This window comes from Notolabrus celidotus, chromosome 15, assembly GCF_009762535.1.
Source record: "Notolabrus celidotus isolate fNotCel1 chromosome 15, fNotCel1.pri, whole genome shotgun sequence".
Classification (NCBI taxonomy): domain Eukaryota; kingdom Metazoa; phylum Chordata; class Actinopteri; order Labriformes; family Labridae; genus Notolabrus; species Notolabrus celidotus.
In genome coordinates, this window is record NC_048286.1 from 875189 (window position 1) to 894063 (window position 18875).

The 18875-nt window shown below is 40.1% G+C and overlaps 1 protein-coding gene across 2 annotated transcripts in view; it reads right to left on the reverse strand.

Annotated features, from left to right (window-relative positions):
* agla (amylo-alpha-1, 6-glucosidase, 4-alpha-glucanotransferase a) overlaps positions 1-18875 on the reverse strand; it is a 48471-nt gene that overhangs the window by 24676 nt on the left and 4920 nt on the right. For both annotated transcript variants that reach the window (XM_034703021.1, XM_034703022.1), the window contains exons 2-8: positions 16087-16214; positions 13366-13576; positions 8695-8864; positions 8410-8613; positions 2826-3007; positions 558-669; positions 321-447 (exon numbers count right to left, since the gene is read on the reverse strand). In XM_034703021.1, coding sequence (XP_034558912.1) covers positions 321-447; positions 558-669; positions 2826-3007; positions 8410-8613; positions 8695-8864; positions 13366-13576; positions 16087-16177 — 1097 coding nt within the window. In that variant the 5' untranslated portion in view covers positions 16178-16214. The remainder of the gene's footprint in view (positions 1-320; positions 448-557; positions 670-2825; positions 3008-8409; positions 8614-8694; positions 8865-13365; positions 13577-16086; positions 16215-18875) is intronic.

Sequence of the window (18875 nt, forward strand, 5' to 3'; positions counted from 1 at the left end):
TGTTCTCACTCTGCAGAATCTGGAGGTGCTTTTTAAGGTCTGATTGGTTTATTATCCCACTTCTCCTTTATTTTGATTACACATATCTGTGTCTCATGTAACCACCTTGCCTCTCATGCTGCCGGTTAGTACTTTATATTTATTAGACATGTTTTTTTTCCTGTATGTTTGTCCATCTAACACACTTTGTGACTTTTTTCTTCAACATCTCTCCATCAAAACTTTGCTAACTTACTAAATTAACCATTCAGCATTGAAGAACACTAAACAAAGACAGTTCTTTCCAAACCACAGAGACTCAGCAGAAAACTGGATCAGACCTGTGAGGCACGAACGTCTCCAGAGCTGAGTCCATGTCCACGGTGTTTCCAAAGCGACGGTAGTTTGGGTCCTGAACGATCTTCACGCCCTTCTCCCCTCCGGTCTTGGCGTGGTTAGGTTTGGCACCTGAATCACAGAAACATTTAAATGTGTAAACATGTGCAGCTTTCTTTAAGCTCTGTATCTGTTTGTGTTTCTTTAATGCTCGTGTTGTAGCGGCTGGCGCTCTAACGGACCTTTCATCAGCAGACTCCTGAACTGATCCACGGCACCGTCCACTCGGACCTGGAAGAACTCCCACAGCTTGATCTGAGGATACACATCCTCCCACAACACAGTGCGGATAGCCTGGTACACACACAGACACACACACACACACACACACACACACACACACACACACACACACACACACACACACACACACACACACACACACACACACACACACACACACACACACACACACAGAGGAGAGGGGAAAACACAAACATTATCACTGTCAGTTTTTAAACCCTGATGAAGCATCCTAAAGCTGCACGGTTCATGTAAAGAGAGTGTGGTGTTGTTTGAACCAGCTCCAGTTTGAGGCTGCATGCACAAACACTAAACATTAAACACTAACAGAGAGCAGCACTGAACAGAGGAATGTGCAGGTAGTGTTAGATGGATTCTGCACGGGGCTCAGGGAAGGTATTTTAATAAAGTTGCAGCCTTCTCTCATCTCCTGCAAACATTTCCCCCGGATCTGTTTACACTAAGAGCTGGAAATACGCCCGGCCAATAAGACCAGATCAGCATCAGAGTTTACAGAGCCACTAAAACATGTGGTTCAAGTGTAAACGTGCGTTTTAAAGCAGGCAGCTGAACGAACTCCTCTCTTCTCTGCAGACACGCTCTGAACTGTTAAAGCAGTGTGTTGTGTCATCCCTCTGTACCGAGGACAGCACATGCCAGGGCTTTCTTTCTGTCCCGTACTCTGACTCATGTCACCTTCTGTATTTGATAATGCAGGAAAAAGAAGAGTTTCATATTCCTGCAGATCAGAAGGCAGGAGCCATTTTCTGCAGGAGACTTTTTTTTACATGCTCGTTGGTCTGAGCTCCAAAGTGGAGTGATTTTCTCCTTGCTACGTCCAAAAGAGAAGGCATGAGGTTTAGGTTTAGATTTTGAACACAGCCTTTGCTACATAAATGCCTAACATGCACACTAAGATAGCATTAAAATGACGCTATATATGGAATCATGTATTTTATTTAATTTTTAACTTTTTTTATTTTTGTTCATAGCAATTCTTTATAAACTTTATTTATTTTATTTCATTTACTTTATTTGATCTTTATATTATTTTATTTTAATTTGTATTTACATCTTATTTTAATTACTTTGTTTTGTATTATTGTATTATTTTATTCTATTTTATTTGATCTTTATATTATTTTATTTATTCGTATTTATATCTTATTTTATTTTAAAAAAATCATTTTGTATTTATTGATTACATTTTAATCCATTCTTATATGATCTTTATTTTATTCGTATTTATATCTCATTTTAATAATTTTGTTTTGTATTATTGTATTTATTTTATTCTATTTTATTTGATCTTTATTTCATTTTATTCATATCTATATCTTATTTTATTTATTTTATTTTATATTGTTTTGTTTTATTTTATCTTATCTTATTTATTTTATGTATCTTTATTTTATCTTATTGTATTCGTATTTATGTTATTTTATTTTGTTCATTTTGTATTCTGTTTTTATTTATTTTATTCAATTTTTATTTGATCTTTATTTTATTCTATTTGTATTTATACCTTATTTTATTCCTTCTTCTTTTAATATTTGCACTTTCTTACATACTGTTTATGAGCGCTCTGTAATGATAAAGAGACTATTTCTGATTCTGATTCTGAACACAGCGGACTCTGATTGAAAACTCACCCTGGTGTTTGGTGTCTATGTTCGTTTGTTTTTTGTCTGACTAACAAAGAGCAACACACCACCTCCCCAAAAGTGAAGCTAAAACATTTAGAGCTCCCCTATGAATTGACACTAATTGGCCCGCCTCCTCCATGTTAACAGATAGGACATGGTTCAAAGTGTAAAATCAAACACAGGTCAAATAAATGTTTGTCCAACATGTTTCTATCATCATAGTTAGTTCTTATCATGCAGATTTATGTCTCAGTGTTTATGTTTCTGACTAGTTTACTTTGATTTGGGGGGTGTGACATCATGATTGACAGCTGTGTTGACCAATGAGGCTCCTGCAGCGCTGTGTGCACCGGATTATCAGAGTAGAGGAGGAACGGAGAGAGGAGACGTAACAAACACTAACACAAGAGTCATTGAACGCACCATAACCAAGAGAGTCTGGACACACCTGAGGACTGGACCCACCCCCAATATCTACCCCTGTAACGCTTCAAAAGTGTCCCCGGTGCAGGATGGAGATCAGTTATGAAACTTTGAGTGTTGTGAGGTGTGTGTCCTTACGTTCAGTTGGCTCTCGTTGGTGATGTTAGCAGGGAGTCCTTTAGCCTCGTAGCGCCCCTCTGCCACTCTGGTGGTGAGATGCCAGATGGCTCTGTCTAACACCCATGCTGGCCTCAGGTGGGGGGAGTTCACCAGGTTGTAGCCACACTCTGGATGATCTTTGATCCACCCACTGTTAGAAGCTGAAGATCACAGAGAAAGAGAGGTTTGTTAGATTCAAACACACACAGGCGTCTTCACTGACGACACGTATCATATCAAACACGAGATCTGGGGAGGCAGGTCTCAGAAGCACAACAAAGTGGCTGTTTATTCTGTGTCAGCTCATCTACTGCACCTCTTGTGATCTTACCTGCAGAAACGTTCACACTAAAGACATGGGCATATCATACTGCTGCGTCGGAGTGTCGGTGACGGGCTGCATTACTCCACCTAAACACTAGTCGGCAGTGTGTTTTTTATGCTTGTCATAGCTCCAGTTTCCAGTTTCCTCTTTTGTATAATACTTGAGTTCCTTTTGTTTGTGTTCAGTGAAACATGGCGACTGAAATCGAGCGTAGTGTTTTGGAGTTGGAGCTGCTAAATCTTGCGCAGCAGTTGATCATACTGAAGTTATTGCAAAGAAAACAAGAGAGGAGAAGGTGTAGGCAGAGTACGGGGGAGTTTTTTGCTCTCGTTCGGCCCCTGAGAGACATGGATGAGGAAATGCACTTCCGGTATTTTCTTATGTCGGCAAGTAGATTTGACAATTTGGTTCGTCGTCTGCAGCCCTTTATCTCACACCAGAGTACACACAGTATGCCTGCAGACATTACTTAGAGACTCTCAGTCACCCTTCAAATTTTGGCCTCAGGTGGAAGCCAATAGGCTGTAGCTGCTAGCTACAAGCTAGCGTCTAGCAAAGTGTCTTACATTCTGTCGGAGGTATGCAAAGCTTTGTGGAAAGCACTGCAGCCAGAGTTCCTTCCCTGCCCTTCTGTTGGACAATGGGAGACGATTGCAGCAGATTTTTGGAGGCTGTGGAACTTTCCTAACTGTGTGGGCAGCTTAGATGGAAAGCATGTCAACGTAAAGGCACCGCCACAAGCCGGAGCAACTACTACAACTACAAAGGAGCCGATTCCATCGTTCTGATGGCCACCTGTGCCGCCAGGTATGGATTCACCATGGCTGATGTTGGAGGATATGGATGGGAAAGTCTTAGTTGTGTTACAGGCCTATAATTCAACTACAGAAGAGTTTCAGGGCCAGGGAGGAGCAGATTTTTTTGTCTTTATGCACTTTGAGAACATGTAGAAACTCATTTTTGAGAAAAAAGTGGACAGTTTCTAAGTTGTGAGGTTAGACTTCTACATAAAACTGTGTCTGGGTCACAGCTTCTACAGCGTGTTGTATTTTCATCACGCTGTGGTGATGTGGTCACGGCTGTTTTCAACAGAGCAGAGTCTATGAAGACCTTCATGAAGAGTTACACACTTAAAACTAAACTTCTATGAAGTTCCCTTCAGGTAGCATGAATCCTTGGGATGTTAGTAACGTTTGAAGTCAATAAACACAATAATGGAAATGCTGACTCACTTCGGTCAGCCGATAGAGAAATGATCCGCTCAGACCTGAACTGTTTATGAACCAGGCTGTAAACATGCTTCTTGTTATTTTAAGGTTGTGTTTTGAATGGTGTGTATGTGGTTTCCGGTGCTTCTGGAGCCAGCCTCTAGTGGACACTCCATGAACTGCAGTTTTTAAGCTCTTCCACATCGGCTTCATTTCTCCTGGCTGGAGGTTGCCTCTTGTTCTTATGGTCTTCTGCCTGACATGTCGAACCTTTATGGAGCCAGGACCCTCAGCAGAGCCTGGTCCATCGTGGCTGACCCGTGCCATCCTCTCTTTCATGAGTTTCTCTGGCTTCTCTCAGGCCGCAGATACGTACTGCCAAAAAGCAGGACAAACAGGAGGAGAAACTCTTTTGTACTAGTAGCAACTGGCCTGCTTAGTGACGCCACATAACACTATTGTTTTTATGTTGTTACTGTTTTTAATGTGTTAATACTGTGGTGTAATTTGTTGTTGTGTTTTTTTTATCTGTCACTGCTGACTGAAAAACAAATTGCCCCCAGGGATAATAAAGAAACCTTGAACCTTGAATGTGAGCTGAGGGACTCTGGTACCTGTGTGTGTGTGTGTTTTCTTGCATGCGAAGGCCAGTTTCCTGATCAGGTTTGTAATAAAAATAACAATAATTATCAGAATGACAAAAACAGAAGCAAACAGCTCATAGCATTAAAGAACTCCAGCCCTCATGGAGACCGGGAGACTTCCTCAGACATGGTTTATGTAAACCTGAATGAAAACAGATGTTTACAATCCACAAATCTATTTCCAGTCAATTTCCTTTCAATAAGGGTTGATTGTTATTAAATTATTTTAAGGAGATTGTAGAGATCTGCAGCTCAACTGACTGAAAATCAAAATGTCAGAGAGACTTTAACCTTTTTATCTGACCTTTAGTGACCTTTAGTGACCTTTAGTGACCTTTAGTGACCCCCCCTGAGGACGCTGGGTGAGAGCTGGGCACGAGGAGTTCACATGCTTCACACATACTGCACTGAAGCACACATTAAAAGGTCTTAATCCAGACCTCTCTCACCGGTTTCAACTGAAGGTGTCACTCTGTGTCGGTCTGAAGGAGATGATCAGTTCTGTGACATTTTTTTAAAGATGTTACTGAGCATGTGCAGAGCTCTGAGAGCATCACTGTTCTTTTTCACTCTGCCTATTTGTTTAAGTGCTGCTGGTTTAATATGCTGCTCACACACACACACACACACACACACAGACAAACACACTCCACATACTTCACAATGTGTGTGTGTGTGTGTGTGTGTGTGTGTGTGTGTATGTGTGTGTGTAAACAACAGTGAAAGCCATCTGGAACAAAGCAGTGCTTCTTAAAATGTTTGTATAAAGGTTATAAATATATGAAATCCCGAGCTGTGACATAATCAAATGTCAGAGTGTGTCTGAGAGGATGCAGTGACATTAACTTGATACTCGTCGGTGTCATGGTGGTCTTAAGTTTTAATTAATAGCCGTCATGAGCAGGAGAGATAAACTCACTTAGGAGTCCTCTCACTGGTTGCTCTGAAACGGTCGTAGTCCTGTCTGACTTCTGGAGAGCTTGAGTCTGAGGTGGAGGATTCATTCTGACAACCAACCACAGAACAACCAGACACTGATGCTGACAACACTTTTATTTCAGAGTTTAAAGCTTGCTGACTCGTCTGAATGAACCCAGCTAAACGCTGCTTCTGTTGCCAAAATGTGCACGCACCTCTTCGATAACGTAGGCTGTGAAGATTAGATTAGATTAGATTAGATAGTCCTTAACTCGTCTAACCTCTAACCCTTGAAGGCGTCTATATCACCAAATAAAACCAGCTAAACTAACACACCAGAGTTCAAACTAAAGAAAGTGAAGCTTTCGAATGAAACTAATGATGGAAACGTTTAAACACCAACTTCTCACTCTGTGACCAGACCAGAGGCCTGTTTTCATTCAGGTCCTCCTCTGTGTTTGCAGTCCTGACTAAGATGACCTGGTTAAAGGACTGTGTTTACTGAGGGCTCTCTTTGGTCTTCATATCCTCCGGTGTGCTCTCGACCCTGACAGATGAACTCCAGTAAACACACGCTGATCTGAACGAGGTGAACAAACTGTGTGTGAGTGAAGGTCTGTGGACTCCCGGCCTGCTGGTCAGACCTTTCACTGTACATGTAACGTGACCTGCAAACAGAGGCGTGTATTTACAGTATGAGAGTGCATGTGAACGTTTGGTGGGCTGGGACCGGGGTTCAGGTGGATCATTTAAAGCCTCCCTAAAAGCTGATCTGGGTCTCTGTGTTTGAGGCATGCTTGTATGGGGCGCCATTTGTAAAGTTGTGCACACTGAAAATAACAGCTACAATTCTCCACATTTAGCTCCAAAACTTCATAAAAATGTAGAATTAATTTTAAAAGTCACTTTTTTATAACATGTAGAGGAACATTAGTGATCTTCTTCACATTTAATTTTGTTGTGAAAATATATTAAGTTAAAATCAGTGTTAAATCTAAATGCTGAATCTAAATCTAAATGTTCAGCATTAAATCTAAATGTTAAATATAAATATAAATGTTACATATAATATAAAAGTTAAATATAAATCCAAATGTTAAAACTAATCTAAATGTTAAATATAAATATAAATGTTCAATCTAAATGTTAAATATAAATCTATCTGTCATACATAAACATAAATGTAAAATATAATTATAAATGTTTAGCGTTAAATCTAAATCTAAATGTTAAATCTAAATCTAAATATTATATATAAATATATATCTTAAATATAAATCTAAATATTCAGCGTTAAATCTCAAAGCTAAATATAAATCTAAATGTTCAGCGATAAATCAACATGTTAAATATAAATCAAAATGTTAAATATAAATCTAAATATTCAGCGTTAAATCTAAAAGTTAAATATAAACGTTACATATAAATCTAATGTTATATATGAATACAAATGTTAAATATAAATCTTATATATGAATATAAATGTTAAATATAAATATACATGTTAAATATAAATATAAATGTTTAATCAGAATCAGAATCAGAAATACTTTATTTATCCTGGGGATGGAAATTCGGGAAAATGTCAAATCTTAATGTTAAATGTTAAATGTTGCTCTGTGATCTTAAATATTTAGCTAATATGTAAATTCACTCTGCCGCCTAGCAGAAATACCAAAATAAAAGCTTCATAAAGTGATACAGACTTAGCAATAGCATCTTATCTTGTCCGTCCCATAGACTGGGTCAGTTCTGTCTCTGAGTGTTGTGAAATCTCTTTGTGGACTCCAAAACTGCCTTTAAAACATTTACAGTGGGCAGTCCTGCTTTAACCCACTGAAGTCATACTGACAGACTATGGTTGGAATATCTGTATCGCTTTATGATGCTTTTATTTTGGTACTTCTGCTAGGCGGCAGTGTGAATTTGCATACCAGCTAAATATTTAGGATCACAGAGAAACATTTAACATTTATATTTAACATTTATATTTATATTTATATGTGTATTTAATGTTTATATTTATATTTAACATTTAGATTTAACGTTGTAATTTTAGATTTAACGTTGTAATTTTAGATTTAACAGTTTTATTGTCTTAAATAAATTTGTGATGAGAAAAATGAATGTGAAAAAGTTTACAGATATTGCTCTAAATGTGATAAAAACATAACTTAAAACCGTGTTGTGATATTTTGTTTGGAGCTAAATGTGGAGAAATGTTGATGTTATTTTCAGTGTGCACAACTTTACAAACGCCGCCTCATATGCTTGATGAGACAGAATAAGGTTTTATTGAATCTTTGCACAGAACGCTCCCGTCTGTATGGGTGTGTTGTTTTGACTCAGAATGAAGGCCTTGGTTTGATGCATTATTGCAGCCTGGTGTGTGAGCAGCTGTAACTGAGTGTGTGTGTTACTGAGTGTGTGTGTTACTGAGTGTGTATGTTAGATTGTATTTGACTCACCAGTGTGATTGTACACCACGTCTGTGATACACAGCATGTTCCACTCTTTCTTTAGCTGGTCCACCAGTCCCCCCACATCCGCCCAGCTGTAGTTCTGACCCGGCGGGCTGAACTCAGGGTTAAAGGTCAGCTGGTCTGCCAGAGAGTAACAGGACCTGGACTCTCCCAGCGTCTGCAGGGGCGTGAAGTGGATCATGTTGTATCCTGTGACAGAGACAGAGTGAGCTCCTGCACTGTACAGCTCATGATCACAGCATGTTCGGTGTGTTCATGCAGGCTGCTCACCTGACTCCTTGGCCACCCTCAGTCTGTCCGGCCAGTCGTCCAGGTGTCCCAGACATTTGGACAAGTAGGTCTGGATGGTGATGCAGTCCAAAGGAAGGACATGCTGGTCTGCGCCGACTCGGAGGACCGGGTCAACGACGATATACCCGCTGCCTGACCGCTCCGTGTCTCTGAAAGGAAGGATAAACACGATCACCTTTACTTTACAGGTGTGTTACAGTCTGAGTGAAGAGAAAGGAATGACTCCTACATGAACATCCAAAGAAGAAGAGACCAGCTGAGCTCATGAATACAACAGGACTCAACCAATTACCACATGACACATAAGAGGAGAGCTGTGCAGGCGTCAAACATCCTGAAAACCTTCCTCAAGTCCTGTAGAGAGCAGACGTACAGAGGGCTGCAAAGGTGTGACAAAGAAGTGTGACAAGGCGTGTCCCTTCGGTGCTGGGACACATCTGAGGCACTCAGAGGTGTAATTAATTAAAGCTCCCATATCCTCATGGCTAAATGCCAAGTATGTCCTTACTGAGTCTGCAGCCCTGAAGAAATAAAGACTTCTAATGACCCCTGAGTCACAGACCCCCCCTGAGAGTGAGTCTGAGTGAGTTGATTACAACCCTGTGTGTGTGAGTGTGTGAGCGTGTGTGTGCGTGTGTGTGTGTTTGAGTGTGTGTGCTTGGTCATCCCATGTAACTTTCCTTTTTGATAAATCTTATAGTTAGAGCTGGATCAGGCTTGGACCAGCTCTTAGTTATGCTGCTATAGGCTTAGACTGCCGGGGACACTGACACACTGACACACTGGGATCCTGCCCCAACCCCTTCCCCCCTACCCCTCATCACTTACTTTAACTCTCCCTGTCCCATTAAAGTTACTAACCATAGACCTTTCTGGAGTCCCTGAGCTCCCTTGTCTTGTAGGTTCTTCTGAGCTGCCGTAGACGTCCTCCTGCTGTGGACGTTCCAGACTCCAGCTGATACGGACGTGCTGGACTCCAGCGGCAACAGCTACTACTACTCGTCTCATCACTATCACCGCTCCCTCTCTCTCTTGTTCTCCTCTATCCCTCTTTCCAGACCCAACTCGGTCGAGGCAGATGTCTGTCTAACATGAGTCTGGTTCTGCTCGAGGTTTCTGCCTGTTAAAGGAAGTTTGTCCTCTCCACTGTAACTAGTTAAATACTGTGAGGTGCAATGCTCATGGTGGATTAAGGTGGGGTCAGACTGAGTCTTATCCTGTCTTGGTGTTGAGTCTCTGTTCATAATTTGACATAGAGTGGTCTAGACCTGCTCTGTTTGTAAAAGAGTCTTGAGATAACGATTGTTGTGATTTGGCGCTATACAAATAAAGATTGATTGATTGATTGATTGATTGATTTGATTGATTGATTGATTGATTGATTGATTGATTGATTGATTGATTGATTGATTGATTGATTGATTGACAACATAGTATTTGTATGCAAATACAAGTTATATGAGCTCCCTGTCCTTCCATGTGCTTATTTGGAAGGGCAAAGCCTGAGGTTGGGACAGCACACCTCCCCTCTTTCATATGCATACATGAAAAGCCAAGGCAGGCAGAGCAGCAGCAAAGACCCCTGGGCTCCAGAACCGAGCGAGCATGAGTGAGGATACATATGACACTGATAAAATGAGACACAGCAGAAAGGAGGAGCTGGGGCCGAAGTCAATATGCTTAAAGCTAGGGTTGGTAGTCACGGAAAACTAGCATGAATTTGAATGTAGCATTTCTTCAGGACTTCGTCAAACCCTTGATAACCGTAATTCATTCTGCATAACAAGAGAAATGTTGTGATAAGCAAGTCACACACGTCATATCACATCAATCCATGGAGAAGAGTTCAGCACATTTCATTCTGCTGGTTTACACTGAGGCAGAAACTCAAACTGGAGCCTCTCCTACAATCAGCTGGAGAGAGCATCTCTATGTACAAAGTCCCTGAGACCAGAAGAGGATGAGATAACAGACACAATGTTCAAGGAGGAGACAGCTGACTGATATATGTTTGAGAATGTTTTTTTAAAACGACTCTTTAGAAGGTCAAGAGTGAATTCATTTATCTAGTGTTTAAGTCCCTGACACCGTGACTTCTATGGTAAAATCAACTGTGTATATATATCACATTTAAAAAAAACAAGGCTGACCCAAGAGCTTTGCAAAGTCAAGTACAACGGCAAACAATATATCATAACGAAACAGTAACATCTGAAAGCACATGTCCTCTCAAAGCTGTGCACACTGAAGTTATCTGCAACAGTTCTTAACCTCTGTCAGCACTGACTCCCACAGCTTGCTGTCTAGACTGCCTGCTGTCAATAATGTGCACTGACTTATCAGAAAATATTGGAAAGGCAGTTTTGGAGGCAGTACTGGATCCAGTCTATGGTACTGACCCAGTCTGTAGTACTGAACCAGTCTGTGGTACTGACCCAGTCTATGGTACTGACCCAGTCTGTAGTACTGAACCAGTCTGTGGTACTGACCCAGTCTGTAGTACTGACCCAGTCTGTGGTACTGACCCAGTCTATGGTACTCACCCAGTCTGTAGTACTGACCAAGTCTATAGTACTGACAGACTATGGTCAGGATATCTGTATCGCTTTATGAAGCTTTTATTTTGGTACATCAGCGAGACGGCAGCATGAATTTGTATACTAGCTAGATATTTAGAATCACAGAAATTTAACATTTAGATTGAAAATTTAACATCTAGATTGAAAATTTAACATCTAGATTTAACATTTCACACTAAGATTTAAGATTTAGATTCAAGATTTAGATTCAAGATTTAGACTTAACATTTAACATTAAGATTTAACATTTAACATTTAGATGTAATATTTAACAATTAGATGTAAAATTTTAAAAAATATGTATTTTTGGGCTTTTTCGCTTTTATTGACAGGACAGCAGAAGAACTCTCCTCTGCAACAAGGACTATAGCCTCTATACATGGGGCGCTTATACTGCTAGGCCTCCAGCGCCCCATTATATTTAACATTTAGCATTAACATTTAAGATTTAATATTTAACATTTAATATTTATATTCATTTATGTATTAGTTTATTTGACAGGGGCCATTCAAAACTGAAAACTGTCAAGGCAGAGTTAGCTATAAGCTAATTTTCATCTGTGGTCCCTGGGCAGGAAGATGTAAAAGAATGTACAGTACAAATGATAAAAACATACTAGCATTTAACATTTTATATTCAACATTTTTCATTTATATTCAACATTCAACATCTAACATTTAGATTTAACATTTAACATTTAACATTTAAGATTTCGATTCAAGATTTCACATTTAACATTTAAATATTCAACATTTAACATTTAGATTTAACATTTAGATTTAACATTTAACACTTAGATTTAACATTTAACATGTAGATTTAAAAAAAAATGTTGTAAAGATATATTTTTGGGGTCTGTTTGCCTTTATTGACAGGACAGCAGAATTGTGACAGGAAATGTGGGGAGTAGAGAGTGGGGTAAGACCAAGCGGCAACCTCCGGTCTAAAAACCAGAAGTCACATACACATGAATGGGGAAAAGACGATATTTGCAGCAGAAATAAACATGTTTACAGCCGGGTACAAAAGACGAGTGTAGTCTGGATAGCTCGCTTCTCGATCAGCTAACACTGTGAGGGGGGTGAATTTTTTTCTAACGCGGCAATTTGGAAGATATTGAGATTACTAGTCTTCCAATGAGAGGCACAGCTGACTGTGGGAACACTGTAGCTGTTGGCTAGGAGGCTCAAACTCCGCCTCTTTACATCACACTGGTTCGACAGCAGCAATATGGCTGCTGCCAACGATTTGCCTCAAAACAGCGCTTCAGAAACAGATGGATGACATCACGGATCCTACGTCCATATTTTATACAGTCTATGGGTAAGACATGCAGCAAATGGTTGACCGGCCGGGAGTCGAGCCTGCGACCTCTGTGACGAGGACTTTTGCCTCTATGCGTGGGGTGCTTAGACCGTTAGGCCGCCAGCGCCCCATCATATTTAACATTAAGATTTAACATTTTTATCCAACATTTATATCTAATATTTTACATTTATCACTAAAATTTAGATTTAACGTTTAACATATAGATTTAATATCTTTATTCAACATTTAGCATTTATATCTAATATTTAACATTTAGATTAAACATTTATATTTAACATTTATATTTAACATGTATATTTAAAATTCATATTTAACATTTATATTTAACATTTATATTTAACATTTAACATTTTTATTTAACATTCAACATAAAGATTTAACATTTATATTTCTCAGAGGGAGGCCAAAGAGAAGAGACAGGTCCTTATCAGAGATTTAAAGCATTCAAACAATGATGGTAGATCATATTTGCAGTGGTCAGCTGTTAGCAGGGTATGAGCAGCTACAGCAAAGACTCCCTCGCCCTGGTTTCAGACACATCCAGGAGCAGCTGATTGGTCGAGCTCTAACTGGAGTATGAACACGGAGAAGTTCAGCTCAGTATGATAAGTATGATGGAGACGGCCTGTCTGTCAGCACAGACTGTTCACAAACCTCCAAGGTCAAACATGATATCACTCTGACTGCAGCTCTTTAATGTCACACACTGTACACCCACACATCCTCAGGAGTTTCTCTTACCCGTATCCAAAGAAGTACTCGTAGGAGCCGGCCACCTGCAGGTCCAGAGAGCAGAACTTATCAGAGTCATCCTCTCGTCCTGTCGGGTAGTTCCACGCCAAAACCCGGAAGCTGTGTCGTTCAAAGCGCTGTCCTTCCAGGGGATAGTTGGTGTGCAGTGTCACCCTCCTGCCCTGAAGACTCGGACCCAGCCGAAACTGGAGCTCGAAGCCTGCCGACACACAGAACACATGTTTGGTAGGCTTCAGCATGTGCTGGTCGGGTAAAACCTCATTCCTGTGGGCCAAGTGATCAGACTGGGTCTTCGTCTGCTGCTCCATCAAAACTGACCTTTTAGAATCTCAACATCAGCTCCGTTATTAACGCACACTCACACAGGGACTGAAATAAACAAAAGGGATACTCTACACATCACTCAGGACGAGGGGGATTAGCAAAAAAAATGCCTGACTTCCTGATCCTCCAGGGTCTGGACCCCCACAAGGGCGTCTATATTTAGTCCTGTTTAAAAGCCGGCCCACAAAGTGCCTATCGGGTTCACTGTGCTGTAAATGTCAGATGGTACACTTTTCCCCCAGACAACAATCTACGGAACCTGCATTCAACACACACGGAACTCATTCACTGGATCTTAAGTGGAGTTGTTCAGACACAGACACCAGAATCAGAACCAGAATCAGCTTTATCATCCAGGTATGAAGCACATACTAAGAATCCTGCTCTGGTTTGAAAGAACTCTCAGTGCAGACATGCACCTGAACCGTGAAAGGAGCAAAAGGGGATAAGCAACAATGTTAACAGCTGTGACATTTTCCTCATTTATGTTTCAGTCTGGACCACTCTTGTCAAAATAATTATTTATTTGCATGTAATAAGTTAGATTTGGTGGTATGGCTCTGTTCTGGGAGCTCCCCGCCCTTCCACATGCCTACGTGGAAGGGCAAAGCCTGAGGTGGGCCAAAAATCGAATTATTTGAATGTACCAAAGTACAACGTAGGCATCCTAAGACCATCACTTACACTCAAACTGATCCTCAGCACAGACACCTGTATATAACTGTCTTTATTCAGACTCAAAAATCAGCTGGTTTGTTTATTTCACCTCCTGTAGGTTTCTGAAGATTTATGGGGAGCTGTTTGTAAAGCTGTGCACACTGAAATGATCTGCAGCAGTTCTTAACCTCTGTCAGCACTGACTCCCACAGCTTGCTGTCTAGACTGCCTGCTGTCAATAATGTGCACTGACTTATCAGAAAATATTGGTAAGGCAGTTTTTGAGGCCGTTCAGAGTTTCCACAACTCTCAGAGTCAGTACTGGATCCAGTCTATGGTACTGACCCAGTCTGTGGTACTGACCCAGTCTGTGGTACTGACCAAGTCTATGGTACTGACCCAGTCTGTGGTACTGACCAAGTCTATGGTACTGACCCAGTCTGTGGTACTGACCCAGTCTGTGGTACTGACCCAGTCTATGGTACTGACAGACAATGGTCAGGATATCTGCATTGCTTTATAAAGCTTTTATTTTGGCACATCCGCTATGTGGTAGCGTGAATTTGTATACTAACTAAATATTTTGGATCACCGAGCAACATTTAACATTTGTATTTAACATTTAGATTTAATATTTAACATTAAGAGTTAACATTTAACATTTACCATTGGTATTTATCATTTAACATTTATATTTCACATTTAAATTTAACATTGATATTTATTATTTGACATTTGTATTTAACATTTAACATTAAGATTTAACACTTAACATGTATATTTATCATTTCACGTTTAGATTTAACATTTTGCATTTTTATTTAACATTCAACATTAAGATTAAATGTTGATATTTAACATTTAACATTTGGATTTAACACTTAACATTTAGATGTAACATTTATTAATTAGATTTTGATTTGATATAAATTTTATCTTAAATATATTTGTCACAACAAACATCAAGAGAAGCAGATCACACATGTTGCTCTAAATGTGATGAAAAAGGAACTTAGAAAAATTCACACAACGGAGCTAAATATTTAGTTTTTCAGAGCAACATTTAACATTTATATTTAACATTTAACATTTATATTTAACATTTAACATTAATATTTAACATTTATATTTAACATTCAACATTAAGATTTAACATTTATGTTTAACACTTAAATCTAATATTTATATCTAACATTTATCTTTTATCTATTAATCTAGCATTTAACAATTATCTTTAACATTTAATAATTTGATTAAGATTTGACATTAATCTTGTCATAAATATATTTGTCACAAAAAAATAAAGAGAAGCAGGTCACAAATGTTGCTCTGAATGTGATAAAAAGTAACATTGAAAAATTCTCACTATGTTTTTAAGATGTTTTATTGCTAAATATGGTGAGATGTTGCTGTTATAGTGTGCACAACTTTACAAGCAGCACCCTCTAAAGATGAATATAGAAACTTCAAATCAAACATTACACTGGAGTCTTTAAAACACTTCATTAAGAACAGATGATCAACCCATCCAGAGTCAAACAGTAAGACCATCACACACAGCTCCTTCAGATATTTGGGGTTTGACCTGTATCTCTTTAGAAAGTTCTTAATATGAGCACAAAATAACTCATCAATATCTGGTTTAGCTCCAACATTAAATGATAATCAATAACATACTGTGTATGAATGCAGGTCTATTAACAGAGGAGTGTCTGAAGAGCCTCTTACCTTGTTCGAGCCTGAACAGAGTTCTCTCTAAGTTCTGCGTGTCGTTCAGCATCAGGACTCGGATCTGCTTCAGGTGCTGTGGCAACATCATGAGAAGATCTCCTCAAAGTGAACTGATCCCTGGCCTCCTGCAAACAGGACAAACATCAGCTGACTGAGCAGCGAGAGCATGCCAGCTTCCCTTTATATGCTCACTGAAGCAAGCACAACAATTTCCTGGTTCTCATCGGTGCCACGTCCATTAACCAGGAGGAAATGCTTGCAATATGGAGACGCTCAGCAGCAGTATGTTGGCACCGGCCTGGTTTTCAAATGGGCCTCGGGTTGAACTGAGTCCATGTCTGAGCTCCAGCTGTGAGGGATTACAACTGTAGGAACTGAAGGAAATTTAACCACTATCTGTAATATCTATTCAATAACTTTCAGCCTCAGTACGCAGGACAAGGTCAGGGACCCCGGGTCAGCAGTCATGACTTCCTCATAGATTTCATTACTCTGTGCATTTTATCTGCAGCTCTTAATTATAAAATATGAACTGCAATGCTAAACTTCCTGCTGTGCTGATAATGTAAACGCTCCGGAAGAGCAATGACCCTCAGTGTGCTGCAACAAGCGAGCTGCACAGCCTGCTGCAGAGGTGTGTCGCCCTGCAGCAGGTGAAACGTTAAATGTTGGTTTAACATCAGCCATCATCAGAAGTTTGATTTACAGTTTAAAGCATTTAACAGATAAACACAGACAACTACAAACAGTCAGAGAGCAGGTGAGTGAAACAGTCAGGGGGAGAATCATTACAACACACTCCAAACTCAAAGTGCAGGCACCAAAAATCCAGCTTTCACAGACTGAGACTGATCAATACACACATGACTCATACACCTGCTCCGCTCCACAAGTTTCTGAAGCAAGGGTTGTGTTAAGACAGGTGTTGTGTAAACTGTTGTTGCATGGCATGAGAAAGTACAGGAAGTCTGTACTGTTCTTCACACAGACAAAAGATGCTCAGTCTTGATAATCAAAGCAATGAAACAAAAAGCCTCTTCACTTTTTGACTTTTACAGAAAGAAATCAAATTTAAAGGCTGACAAACTCCTTAAAGCCACGTGTAGCTCCTCACAACATTTCTTTCTTTTCCTCAGAGTAGATTTATATCTTGTCCAAACGTGTTAGCATGATTAAGATCAGCTGTCTACAACTGAACATGTATTGGATTTCAATCTGCTGAGTCATAGATTAAAGAGTGAGAAGAAAAGGACAACAGTAAAGTCAGGAGGAAGAGATCTTATACAGGTGCTGCTGTTATTGTCTGCATCTGCTCAGATTGAAAACAGTAAACACACTGATGTTTAGACTTTACTGTGAATGAAAATGTTTCATTTAAAGCTGGGGTTGGTAGTCAGATTTAGATCCACTTTTTGTTCTACTGGTTAAAATGATCTTTCTGTCCTGATGGTAATCAATACATAATGTTCTTAAAAAAGAGGTAAAAAAAAGCTGCTATCTACAGCCAGAGTAAACCTGGGAAAACACCAACCAATCCCTGCCATCAGGAGCCAAATGATGAAACCAATCAAATCCCGCCTCCTGCAGAGCGTACAGTCATGGCCAAAAGTTTTGAGAATGACACAAATATTAATTTTCACAAAGTCTGCTGTTTCAGTTTTTATAATGGTAATTTGCATATACTCCAGAATGTTATGAGGAGTGATCAGCTCAACTGCAGTTAATTGCAAAGTCCCTCTTTGCCTTGAAAATGAACTTTATCACCAAAAACACATTTCCACTGCATTTCAGCCCTGCCACAAAAGGACCAGCTAACATAATTTCAATGACACACAGGTGTCACACACATTAACACAGGTGTGGGTGTTGATGAGGACAAGGCTGGTGATCAATCTGTCATGATTGAGTGACTGGACACTTTAAAAGGAAGATGGTGCATGACACCATTGTTCCTCATCTGTTAGCCATAGTTACCTGCAAGGAACAGGTGCAGCCATCATTGCATTGCACAAAAAGGGCCTAACAGGGAAGTTTATAGCAGCGAGTAAGATTGCACCTCAGTCAACTGTCTATCCAATTATCAAGAACTTCAAGGAGAGAGGTTCAATTGTTGCCAAACAGGCTCCAGGGCGCCCAAGAAAGTCCAGCAAGCGCCAGGACCGTCTCCTGAAGGTGTTACAGCTGCGGGATGCAGGCAGGTGTGACTGCATCTGCGGCAGGTGTGAGTGCATCTGCATACACAGTGAGGCGAAGACTTTTGGAGGAAGGCCTGGTGTCAAGGAGGGCAGCAAAGAAGCCACTTCTCTCCAGTAAAAACATCAGGGACAGACTGATATTCTGCAGAAGGTACAGGGACTGGACTGCTGAGGACTGGGGTAAAGTCATTTCCTCTGATGAATCCCCTTTCCCATTGTTTGGGGCATCTGGAGGAAGGCTTGTTCGGAGAAGACGAGGTGAGCGCTACCATCAGTCCTGTCTCTTGCCAACAGTGAAGCATCCTGAGACCATTCATGTGTGGGGTTGCTTTTCGGTCAAGGGAGTGGGCTCTCTCACAATCTTGCCTAAAAACACAGCCATGAATAAAGAATGGTACCAGAACGTCCTCCGAGAGCAACTTCTCCCAACCATCCAAGGGCAGTTTGGTGATGAAGAATGCCTTTTCCAGCATGATGGAGCACCTTGCCATAAAGCAAAAGTCATAACAAAATGGCTCGGGGAACAAAACATTAAGATGTTGGGCCCTTGGCCAGGAAACTCCCCAGATCTTAATCCCATTGAGAACTTGT